This window comes from Centroberyx gerrardi, chromosome 15 (genome assembly GCF_048128805.1).
Source record: "Centroberyx gerrardi isolate f3 chromosome 15, fCenGer3.hap1.cur.20231027, whole genome shotgun sequence".
NCBI lineage: Eukaryota > Metazoa > Chordata > Actinopteri > Beryciformes > Berycidae > Centroberyx > Centroberyx gerrardi.
In genome coordinates, this window is record NC_136011.1 from 13,427,466 (window position 1) to 13,440,989 (window position 13,524).

The following is a 13,524-nucleotide window of genomic DNA, read 5'->3' on the forward strand; positions in this document are numbered from 1 at the left end:
AAACATCTTTATGATTTGTGAATAATGTTTTTTCAACTTTTTCAATGCTTCCAACTTTGTGTTTCAGTTTTATTTCTTGACTCCATCACATTATCTTGATCAACAATTTCACTTTTCCCTAAATGTGTGGATGGTTGCATTTGTTTTTTTTTTTTGTTTTGTTTTACTGCAGCTTCAAAAAACAATTAATTGCAATGTCAAGGAACAAAACCCAGATCACCACCTGGGTCTTCCTCAAAGAGACACAACACTAGGAAACTTGGAGAAAAGTGCAGGTTCAGCTATGAAGTAATTGAGAGAGAGAGAGAATTTAAGTGTGTTGACATTGTACACTAGATGGCGCTATGGGGTAACACTCCAGCATGTCTGCGAGTTACACTGGGGAAAGGTGTATTTTATTTTATTTATTTTCATTTTGGCCTGCAGCCACCCATCAAATGGAAACCTTTGGCTATTTATGTTTTTAATTAGTGTATATCACAGTTATTTCGACATACTGTTTACTCATTACCGCTTTGAGAATGCAGTCTCTACATTAAGACTCTTAATTGGCTTCACATTTATTCCCCTGAGCCCATAGTTTTCTCTCTTTAGCTCTAGTTCTACACCGAATACATACTCTAACTTGTTGGAAATATCGGACTCTGAAGCCCCTGTGCTTACATTTATCAATAATTGCCAATAACCAACTCCCTTTGAAGAGTCTTTAGTTAAACAACTGACACATCCATAATGAAAAATCACTATAATACTCCTGTAGGGGCTACAGCGTGTCTTTGGTACTTACTACTGAGTTTATTCATACTGACCTCATCGTACTTTGAGGTATTTTTTATCTCTTGTGGTATCACTATAATATTGCTATGAGACTTGTGGTTTTGCTGTGGTATTTATCCTATGGATTGCTGAAGTTCTTTATTGTAAGGGATATATTTATGCAACAGGCTATAATATGGATATAAAGGTGTTAGTGGGTAATAGTGTTGCAGGATTACAAAACAACAAGGCCCACGTCTAGTTTTGTTTGTTTATGTAGTTAATAAGAGTCCATATGTTTTTTTTTTATTACAGCACAAACAGCCCAGTGGATGGTCTTATACAGCCTAGGTGATCCTTGTTGTTTGCTGCATATTGCATGCTGCTGGAAGCCTCTCCTATAAACACATGGACTTCAATAAGTAGAGGTGATTAAAAGGCTCTGTCATTATTCTTTCACTCGTTAAGTCGGGTCTCGGATTTCAAGTGTCTCCTTTTACACTTTGGAGCCGCCACATTCATCTTGGACTCGGTCAAGTTTTATTGCGGCCGCTAGAGGTGGATGCAAAAACAAAGTTGTGTGTGGGATGGACTCAACAGGGCAACTAGACCCAACACACACTGCATAAAACCTGCGAGCCGAGGCATGAGCCGAGTGCACTTTTCTGCATGGTTTTGACTCCGTTCAACGCATTTTTTTTTTTATCCATTGAAGACTTTGCGTTGTCCCTCGACGTTATGGGCGTACCTACGTGTTTTTTCCCTGAAGAGGAGTAAGGTGCGGGACGAGGTCACAACTCCACTACCAATGCGCCTTAAATACACGCTGTAACACAGTGGATGGAGCCTGGAGAGGAGCAGGAGTAACAACTGCTGGAGGAGCCGAGGACCACTGGCACAGCAGAGGAGCTGGGACTTTACTGCAGGCTGATGCCTCATCTGTAGGCTGACTGGTAAAAGAGCCTCAACAAAGCTTGTGACTTGCCACCGTGAAAAGTTGTGGTGCCTCTGGCTAATATGGAAAGTATATGATTCCGTACTGGCAAAAATATAATTTTTTTTTTTTTTTCACTGAGTGCGATGTAGTTCAACTCCACTACCCGAGAGTGAGCTATTTGTCAAGATGACAGCACTTCCACCTTTAACCCGTGCTGTGTTTGGACTGGTGTGGGGCTGCTTGAGCTTTCTGTCCTGCGCGCATTGCGGGTTGAGCGACAACCATGTGCACTCCAGTTTTATTTACAGGAGATTGCGCAATCACGAACGCAGGGAGATCCAGAGAGAGATCCTCTCCATCCTGGGCTTACCGCACCGGCCGAGGCCCTTCTCTCCCGGGAAGCAGGCGTCCTCCGCCCCGCTGTTCATGCTCGACCTGTACAATGCCATGTCGGTGGAGGAGGAAGAGGGGCTGCAGCAGAGCGTGGGGAAGGGCTTCAGTGCCAAGGCTCACGGGCACTCCCGCAAGGCTTATTATAGCCCGCAGCACGGATACTCCCGCATGGCGCAGCCGTACCGAGCGGCCCCGCTCACGGGCCACAGCCCGCCGCTCACCACAGCTCATGACACCAACTTTCTCAATGATGCCGACATGGTTATGAGTTTTGTCAATTTAGGTAAGTGACATAAAAATCTGTGTGATTTGGCACCAGGTTTTATATAATCAAAAATGGGTTCAACCAACGGGTAATCAAAAAATGTAATCTAGTAGGCCTAACTCTTCTTTTGTCCTATTCACTGAATGTACAAAATATATGGAGTTGCACAATCCACATCTCAATTGTCCCAAAGCCTAAAAATCATTCTTTAACTTTTCTGCTTCTCTTTATCAACATCCACTCTTTATGATTGGTATGGATTTAATAAGGGAAATCAATACGGAATAATCATTAATCTCATCAGTGTACTTCCTGGAAAGTGTACAAGTGTCCCTAATATTTTGTACATTCAGTGTCATTTCCTACCAACAATATAGTCAAAGCATGAAAACCAGCATGCGTCCTTCAAGCGTTAGGCCTGAACCTCTGTCAGCAGGCCTGTGTTTGCAGCCGCTGTCAGCACAATTGGTTCAGTCATTTTGTCAAATAATTTCCTATATCCCGCAAAGCTGGTTGATACAAACTACGCCGTCTTCTCATTTTTGCAGACGAAAAAACATTAAAGTGTGCTGAGAATTATGAGTTATGCTTTGCAATTCAATATTTGACTTCCTCTCACACAGCCGACAGCCAGTGTCATTTTACTCATATGTCTAGGTTTCTAAGGTGCAACCTACAGCCTAAATATTTGTATTATTTACATTTTCTGACGTCGATTATTAAATATCACTAAAGTTTTCTGTCTTCTTTAGCCAGTGTGTGAAATATGTCGTATTTAACACAGTTAGGCCCAACGTTTTGACCTTATCGTTTTGTGCCTGCTATTAAAAAGCAGCTGAATTGTAGAATGATTGTGTTTCTTCAGTAGCCGCGACCTTTGACCCAGCAGTTCATAGCAGCTTATCAGATGACTGTCTGACCTTGAGAAAATTGGTCTTAATTATTTCCTGTTGTTAAAAGGGGGAGTGATATTGAATGATGCCTGTATTTTTTCTTTCTGATGGCTATACGTTTTGTCACTAAGTGAAAGCAGTATCCTCTGCATTTGCTTCATTTGAAGCATTTGTTCTTTTAATAGAAATAAATACAGAATAAGAATTACACTTGGAATGTTACTCAAAAATGGAAATGGGTATGATGCAGCATTGCACACCTCAAATACAATACAATACAAATACAATACAAATCAGCATAAAACATACACAGCATAATATGTTTCTGATACTGTAATGGCAAAAAAAATATATATATACAGCAGTACATGTAAGAGTGACTTTGTGTCTAGTTGCTTGGAAGTCTAATCCCTCACCTTGGCCTGAGCCCATCTGTTTCCACTTACCACTACCAGGGCATGTACACTGTCAGCCTTGAAAGCTCTGCTCTCATTTTGGGGACTGTCAGTGAAGTGTTCAATGGGGCTCTGTCTTTATTACAGTACACTCAAATATAACTACTGACCTCAACTGTTTCAGAAACATCTTTATGACATTACATACAGAGTTTAACGTGCTCGCAAAATATCGCTCCTATATTTAATCAATCAATTCTATAAGCATGTGATGTGGCTAAGAAGTTAGGCCAGCTATTTAAAAATCCAAATAGAGATTGAAGAGAGTATGCAAGAGAGGAAAGATACAACTATGAATCACACAAGCGATTTATGACTCTTATTTACACAAAATGGATACTCTCCCTGTAGGACATTTAGAGAATCTGAATCCAATTAATATGCAGCACATCAAGAATGCAGCAGGCTCAGCCCCACCGGCGACTCGAGACATTATTGTTTAATCTTTAGCTATCTGAAAGTTAAATGCGTTATACACTCAGTGGCACTTCTGCTTCAGATTACTGCCTGTGGCTAATATAATGGAACACGCTCAATGGGTAAAAGTCAGCGCTGACCTCTGACCTGTTTGTGCTAAGTAACCACAGACGTTCGCTCTTGATAAAATATCAGTGAAAAGCGCTGCATGATGACCAGTGTTAGAAAATCAACTGACCTCAGGCCCATGTTTCGTTAGTGTAAGACAGATTTTTCCATTTTAAGTAGCATTATGGAAGAGCATGGCATTAAAATATCTTTGGTCATGTTGTTCATACAGCCATAATGTTTTGAATATCTGTATGACATTATTAAACTCATTGCATTAAAAGTATTTTGCCCTCAAAAATAAACAAACCACTTTAAAAATCAACTGTTATAAATCCTCTATGCCCCAAATTAAAAGGTCAAACACGTGTTACGAGTTTTGCCACATTTACAAAAGTCACAGGTCACAGATAAAGGTATCTCATGTCACTCAAGACATTGTAAATATGAAGTTTTAAAGGTAAGGGTCATTAAACACTGTCAGTGTATTGTAAGAAACCTACAGGAGGTCAAAATAAGGTCAGAAATGAGGTCAGGCTAGTCGTTCACGTGAGGCTGAAGAATCCTGTCTGGTCTTTTCTCTCACTTGAGGAGCAGACGAAAGTGTCTTTAATTGAAATCAGCCTGTTTTTCTTAACTGACAGCCCATTCATCATGGCCAGAGAATGCAGTTAGGCACACAGTAGAGGGCCTGTCTGGGAACTGCTACCTGTATTCAGTTGACTGATTTAATGGACTGGAAAGTGCTTTTGTTGGTAGTCAAAATGTTTGGATTGGACTTGGAATGTAAAAGAAGATGTGATAAATTACTCTTTTTCAGTGTGTTAATGCTGGCATATTTTCTGTTTTGGGCAACACACACACACGGTGGTTCAGGAGGTGAAGTCATATTTCTTGATCGATGTGAGTTTCGCTGCCAATAAAAATGAAATTCATCGCGAAATGTTCTCTTTCCCCAGTGGAGAAAGATAAAGATTTTTCTCACCACCGACGACACTACAAGGAGTTCCGCTTCGATCTGACTCAGATCCCAGATGGAGAGGCGGTGACTGCTGCTGAGTTTCGCATCTATAAGGACCGCAGTCACGCCCGCTACGACAATATTACACTGAAGGTGACCATATACCAAGTCATCAAGGAATATCAGAACAAGTACGTACCTGAACTCTTATTTAACCAGAACCAAACACCAGCAGATATATCTCTATCTTGTGGGAGCATAATTTAATCTTTCACATTTGACAGAAAATTCCAAATCCAGCCTCATGTAATCCACACAGTTTGTTCAATAAGTCAATCTCAGAGGAATCAAACTGGAATCTGAAAATGGCATCAGTCACACAAAAGGAAGCTTTGATAATGGCCATAGTTGTGTGAAATGCTATGAAACACAAAGCAGCTACTCAGGCAGAATGAAAGAACATCCTGTTTGCACTTGAAGCTTGATGGGAAAAAGATGAAACTAGTTGTTACTCCACTGTAATAAAGGTAAAGCTGAACTCTTATGTTTTGATGTAGTCTTATTTCAAAATTGTAAAAGGTGCGAATCACTAGCAGCTATTGTCTTCTACTGTTTCTCTCCAAGGAAACTTTCCACAAGCACAGGACATCCTCCTATCTCCCACTCTGCTCTGCTTCAGCCTCACCATGCCCTCCTTACAAATATAGTTCTCGGATAAAGAGAAGTCCATTAGCGAGTCGACCACTTATGAAGCCTGGAAGGTCCATCAGTTATCACTCTTCATGTGTTGCCTGCCAGGCTGGCCGCATCCCAGATGAAACCATGAGGGCCCAGACTGGGGGGGGCGAAGGGGGGGTCTCCCTAGGGTGCTCCCTTGGTAACTCTTATGCCCACCACCTGCCTGTCTTAACAATGTCCCGGAAGTTTGAACCATGACATAGCTGAATACACAGGGGTGTACTTAACAGTGGGCCCACATTTGCCTGCCAAATATGTGTGTGGGTGATTGAAGGGGAGATATGGCCCTCCTGGGCTTTGAAGAGGTCCCAGTCAATGAGCTCTCCCATCTTAAAGGGGAATACCACTCAATTTAACTGTTCACGTACATTATTCTTAGGGCATAGCATGTTTCAGGCAATGTTTGTCTACATCAACAACTCTAGAAACCTCAATACTGTCTTAGTAATATGTGATGTTAAAGCAATCAGTGTAAACCAGACAGTGAAGGAAAGACTGACTGAGCTTGCGTGAAGTTTGTCTGAACTTCTACAGCCATACTAGCTTCACATTATACTAGTACCATTAATTCCCAACCAAAAAGTGTAGCTCTATCCCAGGAATCTATCCGCTCCAGCTCATCCTCGGTGGGACAGTACATCATGTAACATCACAGATCAAGCAGTAGGATAAACGTTTTTTTCTCTTGGACCTGGCTATGGGAAACAATAGTGAATACTCTCCTACACAAAGCACATATCTCAGGGTATAAGAACAATTTATGTCAAAGATTAAATTAAGTGGTATGTCACTCTTGAGGATTAACCTTGTGCTGAATTGCACTTAGTTTTATTACACCAGTAATAAACACTTTCATAATTCCTAAACCATAGGGGCCACATGGAAAATCTTGGTTCTACCTGACCAGCGCCATGTAACCACAAAAGCTGAACATGCGCCGCCTTGTCCGATCTGCCACTTGAAAAGCATCCAATTCAAATTGCAAAGCAGGGCTATTTCAGCTTAGATTGATGCCTTATGTCAGACTCATGTTCAAATTTACAGGGACCGAAGTGCATGTTTCGTAACTCCTGAAATGTTTTGCCCATCACATAGCTGAAGTCTTGGCACATACTTCACCGCACGACTCTGCAGTTCATTAAGAGTCACAGCTCCCTCAGCCATCACAGCGCTGCCTTCTTTTTTATCTGCAGCACAAAGCTGTCATACATAAACTACCAAATTACTTTTACACACCAGATCGACTGCTTTCAATACTCCGGCTCTTTTTAGGGAAGAATGTTTGGTTTCAAAATAAAAGGATTAAGGGACAGAAGACAGACATGAAACAACTAATAAAAGCCACTCCGGATTTTTTTTTTTTTTTGTAAGTCTTTGGCTTATGTTACAGAAGCATAAGGCTGAAGCATCCATCAGTGATCAGTCCATGATACCTTGTTTACGTATTCCATTATGGCTGGTTAAGGCCTCTTGAATTCTCAGCCTGACCCGAGTCTAAAAGTCCCAAAAGAAGCATATGTTCTCTGTTTGTGTGTCCCAAGAAGGTTTCTGCAACATTAAGGTGCACAGACATTTCTTATTTGTTCCAGAGCTCAGGGCTCTGCAGAAGGGCCTGCAGTTTTGTAATTTCATTGTTCATAATGCGGCAGTAAAGTGTGGCAGTAAAGTGACCGCATTCATTTTCAGTCTCCTCTTTGTCTCTTTCGGCTTTGAAAAATGTTCTTCCTCCATGTTGCAGCGATGCTCATGCTGAGAACCATGAGCATGCAGAACAAATGTTTTATTGATTTTCATTTAACTGCTGCATATTTGAAATGATCAGAACATAAAAGCTTTTGTTATTTAGAAGTAATTGCTGCTTGTGCTTATGGGAAGACACTGTTTTAATTATGGACGTTTATTTGATGCAGGTGTTTGTTACATTTCTTCCTCTCACCAATAGAGATGCAGAGACGTTCTTGCTGGACTCTAAAAAGGTCCAGGCGTCAGACGGCGGCTGGCTGGTCTTTGACATCACCGCCACCAGTAACCACTGGGTAATGAACCCGCAGCAGAACATGGGCCTGCAGCTCTGTGTGGAGACTGTAGATGGCAAGTGAAGCATGCTTTTTCCCTCTGAGAATTGGACCATTGTTGTTTTACTTGTAAACTCCCTCAGATTTTTTTCAGACTCTAGAAAAGGTCAGGAAGTTCATCATTCCTTACTATTTTTATCACGATGTTGACACTAAGACAGACATTTTCAGCAACTTAACGACTCCAAGACAAATACGAACAGCAATTTTGGACAATCTATGTATTGTGGCTATTATTAACTAACAACAAATGGTTATAAATCCAGACAAAAGATTAATGGCTTGGACTAGTTTTGTTATTTGTAAAGCTGGAATTCACTCACACCCTTATAACAAGCAAAAATGAATCAAATATACCAGTTTTTACACATTTTTCTCTACAGACAGCTCACCTCCCTCTTTTGTATTGTAAGTGATTAGTTGTGTTGCCTTTTATGTTTGGTTTTACAGGACGGAGTATCAACATAAAATCTGCTGGAATTGTGGGAAGGAACGGGCCTCAGTCCAAACAGCCCTTCCTGGTTGCTTTCTTCAAGGCCAGTGAGGTGTTACTTCGCTCTGTCAGGGCCGCTGGTGGGAAAAAAAAGAATCACAACCGCAATAAATCTGGCAATCAGCAAGAATCTTCTCGGGCGCCAAAAAGCGGAGGTGGGTGCATTGTTACGTAATTAGAAAATTGTGAATTTCTTTCTGTATTTATTTATTTATTACTCTAATACTCTGTAGGCTGCAAGAATGCAATGGAATGCCAAATTTGAAACAAATAATTCATGTCTGTTATAATTATCTGCTTTCAATTTTATTAACCTAGAGTAACATTACTGTGAATACATGAATACAGACTTTGGATGAATAATTGCAATACCCATGCATTTGCATTTCCCAGTTGTCTAGACGCATCACCCTCTTACTCTTTAACCTCATCAACAGTAAATCTTCTGGTGCTTCCATTTGCTGCTAATAGTTAAAAATCTATCGTATACATTTCCCATTTATCAGTGTGTGTTTTATAGTTAAGTGGATTTATTCAGAAGCTGTATACTTTTATATTATGTTAACTTTCACACACAAATATGCAGGCATAATTTCTGCCATAGTTTTAGATTTAGTTTCTCTTCAGTAGCAAATAGAAATCTTGAAATTCATATTTGTGCTACCTTTTATTTTCAAGATCATAACACAAGTGAGCAGAAGCAAGCCTGCAAGAAGCATGAACTTTACGTCAGCTTTCGAGATTTGGGTTGGCAGGTAAGAAGTTACTGCACTTCTCTTGAACCGTACAGGATCTACTCCAGGACCAATCCTGCTGTATTTGGTGCAATTATTCTTTGAACAAAATGAAAATCCGAACATTAGAATAATCTTCGAGGGTTTTGAGCTGCCAAAATAACTCCCTCGCATGAAGATACCTGGCTGCGTTGTATGTTAATTGTTGATACCTTGGGATCTGGAAATCATCGCACAGCTGGAATTCTTGGGTTGTGATGTTCCCGAGATTACAGTAAGCTGTGTGTCTTATAAGAAAGCGAGGGGATGGGAGGAGGGTCACTTTCCTATGGGTTCATCTGGCAGGAAGTAGGTAGGCTGAAATGAATGATGAGAAGTGTATTTCTCCAGCAAAACACATGCATACTGAAGTGATTGAAGGGTCTAAGAAATTGCTTTGAATGGGCGACAGCCATGGAGGCCGATGTCTAAGTCTTGCCAATGTACGCTACATAGTTATGCATATGACAAAAAGGTCATAGTAAGTTAATAACATTGGTCATACTGCAAAATACAATACAGTTTGGATCTATAAACCAGTCCTTCAAACAGACTGAATGGAAACCCTTAGAAAATGCATTATGTGTCATAAATAAAGGAAGCTAGTTCCTTGCATAATAGTCTTCTTTCTGTCTTCTTATTGAAGGATTGGATTATCGCACCAGAAGGCTACGCTGCTTTTTACTGTGATGGGGAATGCTCCTTTCCTCTCAATGCACACATGAATGCAACAAACCATGCAATTGTGCAAACCCTGGTAAGTATTCATTGCAGTATATTATCAGTATATAAATCGTATTGCATGCGACTTTTCCCATGTTCTTAGCAGTTATCAATCAGTTGAAACACTCTGCTTATCATTTCACTCTGCTTTCATTTATAGGTTCATTTAATGTTTCCCGACAATGTGCCAAAGCCATGCTGCGCCCCAACCAAGCTGAACGCAATATCTGTGCTTTACTTTGATGACAGCTCAAACGTTATCCTTAAGAAATACAGAAACATGGTAGTCAGGTCTTGTGGTTGCCATTAGCGGCCAGGCTAACTTTAATTTATGATAGGCGCTACAGGAATTGCTGGAAAACACATCGACCACAGGTGCGATGTGATGTACAGTATTATGTATATATAAGTTTTATTATCTAATTTATTTTCCACTCTTTTTAAAAATAACACTGAATATTGTAATATTTAAATGATTAGAAATAATGTTGATTTTACCGTACATCAGTTATCACTTAACCTTTGTGTCCATTGGCATATACTCTCTCTTAGTTACAACTGTATGATAACTTTTATGTCAGTAAACTATCCACTGGATTGTAGTTTAATGACATCAAGTGAATTTGTCCTATTAAATCCAAAGGCTCAGTATAGATGCTTGATCTTCATAAAAAGTGGGTTTATTGTAGGTTTCATAAAGATCCCTTTTCTGTTCCCTTTTCCCCTTTTCCCTTTTCCCTTTTCCCTTTTGCCTTTTGCCTTTTCCCTTTCCCCATACCTATGAAAGGCCTTATAAAAGCTCACTGAGCTATGTGGAATTGTACTTTTAGGTCAGTATATGGTATTTTGTTTCTTAAACACATTTTGTAATAAAGGAAATAAAGTCCATTGATAGTTGTCCAAATTTGCATGACTGATGAATGTAAATTGCCACAAAAATCATCATAGATTTCATAAATCAGTCAAGATGCCATGAAGGAAAGCATCACAAATTAAACAGACCATTGGAAATGTTACAAATGTTATTGGATGTTTCTGGCTGTGAAAATATTGAATCTTCCCTCGTATAGACCAAACTGCCCAAGACTTTTTCTTTTTTTTTTTTTTTTTTTTTTTAAAGCTGTCAGCTTTTAAGATGCCTTATAACAAAAATACATCATCGTCATCTTGTTCCATTCCAGCATGTTTATAAGAGAATGTGTCAGTTTTATCCAATGGCGGTTATCTCATCTTGGAATGAGTGTTCATTTATGAATGCTTTATGAATTATGTCATTTTTATTAATGTTTATGTAAACCCCCTCCAAAGACATTGTTACCCAATTCTCTGTTGACTTTACAATAGCTATCTTGTCCTGCTCCACAGTCATTTTAGTATATGTTTGGGGAACGTATATCTCACTGTAGAGTGTTGTGTATTTCAATAAATGTACCACTTTTAAACTCTATCTTTTGCTTTGCCTTCACTTGAACTCACGGTCTTTCTTACTCCATTTGTCACCCAAAAACTTGCCCAAATATGCATTTAATCTTGGAGCTTTTTTTCCTCCTCCAGCTGCAAGTCCTCCAGCCTTTCAAATTCAACTTGTCCTTTTGTATTTCTGTTTGGAATTCTATGGATGTTTTATGCACCGTTGCCGGACTACCGTCTGAGATTTATAAATGTTTGACAAGAATGATATAAACTAGGGGTCCACCCATGGAGCCTGTTCCTGTGCTCTTGGGGAGTGGTAACACTAGTGGTACAGTACAAGCAGTTAAAGCAGCGCTGTGACCTCCCAAGCCTAACCAAAAGGGTGATTATCATGGGGTTGTTAGGAGAGAAAGGTATTCATCATTTTAATAAGCAATCGCCTCCAGAATATGAAGGAAAGATAACATCCATCGTGTGATTTATGTGAAGTGGATGGCACACTCCTGCTTACATTCTGCACAAGTCTCCCACTTTGGATGTTGCCGTCTTCCCGCTGCTCAGGATTTACCTATGGAAACAAAGTGGCGGCCGTAAACTAAACTGAGCTGAGTGTTGTTGCATTTGCTCCACGTTTCAGTACAAGCAAAGCTTCCAGAAAAGTGTGAGAGAACGTGCTATTTCCAGAGAAGTGCTCTGGTTACTCAGGGATTTTCAATGGTCTTGGAAATGTAGGGATTAGGTTAAGGATTAATATTTATTTACACAACTGTGTTGACCTTCGCTGAACACAGGATATGTACTGTTACACTTTTTCTCCTCTCACCCTCCCACTTTTATAACTTTTTTTTTCTGACACGGCGGAACATTGAGTGACTGTATTTCACTTAATTAAAAGCAGTGGCCGGCCTGCCCAGATGTTATGTGGGCTCCATCTAAAAGGAGTGTTGACATTCGGTGAATAGAAGAGGCCACCTGCTAACTTAACTCTTGGCTTGAGGGATGATTTGCATTCCTGTGGCCTGTTGCCTGGCATGATTACTCCTAGCACTTCACAATCCCATCTACTGTTTAATATCGTGGATTCTTTCCAATTCAGCTAAATTTCTGCCTTTCTATAACGTAGGAGCTAGTATGAATGAGCTCCTATTTGGAGGAATTTTTCTCTGCAGCTATGCAGCCTCTTAACAGAAACCTCCTGACCACATAAAAGGAAAGGGTAACAATTGCCATATACTGAGGGCAGATTACTATAGTGCCCCCTGCTCCTTGGAGCCCCCCGCGGTCACACACAGCCTGCAGTGAGTCAGAGGTGAGCTGACATTCATCACATCAACACTCCCAAAAGCCACTTCTGAGACAGACATCCTGGAAAACGGTCACATAACGACGACTCATGGCATTTTACTTTAAGTATCATGCAGGATGTTTTGCATTGTGCATGCATCATGCTGTTGGGTTTGCAATATAAGTCACAACAGTTAAATTTTGGAGGCCTAAATATATGATGTCAAGATACTTTTCCAGGTACTGATACTGCGGCCAGTTTTTTTTTCTACCACACAGCATGGTTATTTAATTACCCTGATTGAGAAAGCAGACATACCCAAGTGAGCAGTTGTTAAGAACATGTTTTTCTTTTGTTCAGCAAATGTGATATATTTAGGGGAGAGAACATTGGAGAAGGCCTATCAATCACACAGGGATCATCTGAAGCTCTGAGCAGGCTGGGCCTGGCCGCCTGACAAGCCTGACAAATGCTAGATGACCCGGGTCATTTTCAGCCAATCTGGGCCATCGCTAGGAGGAAATAACAAATGTTTGCAAAAAAAATTAAAAAAAATAGACAATGCAGCAGGTCACTCCACAAGCCACCGCATTATTACATCGACAGTGCCAGACCGACCGCAGGGGAGCGCGCTCTGGGAGCCACTCAGTGATGGTCATTCATGATACAAGAGGGGAGGAGCTTCAGCTGCCCCCATTAAAGTGGATAAACTCAAGCTGAATAGCTTGTCTGCAAAATTCAAACAAAACAGCACAAATTTTTATGAATGAGATGCACACCAACAAAAACGGATTAGAAATATTTAAAGAGAAAAGTATGTTTTTCTTATTATATATCAG

The 13,524-nt window shown here is 40.3% G+C and overlaps 1 protein-coding gene across 1 annotated transcript; it reads left to right on the forward strand.

Annotated features, from left to right (window-relative positions):
- The first annotated feature begins 1,367 nt into the window (after positions 1-1,367).
- Positions 1,368-10,705, forward strand: bmp5 (bone morphogenetic protein 5). The gene is made up of 7 exons (XM_071912701.2): positions 1,368-2,369; positions 5,184-5,376; positions 7,866-8,014; positions 8,449-8,646; positions 9,170-9,246; positions 9,911-10,021; positions 10,148-10,705. The coding sequence occupies exons 1-7, from the start codon at positions 1,880-1,882 to the stop codon at positions 10,295-10,297; spliced, it is 1,368 nt and encodes a 455-aa protein (XP_071768802.1). The 5' UTR covers positions 1,368-1,879; the 3' UTR covers positions 10,298-10,705.
- Positions 10,706-13,524: the final 2,819 nt, after the last annotated feature.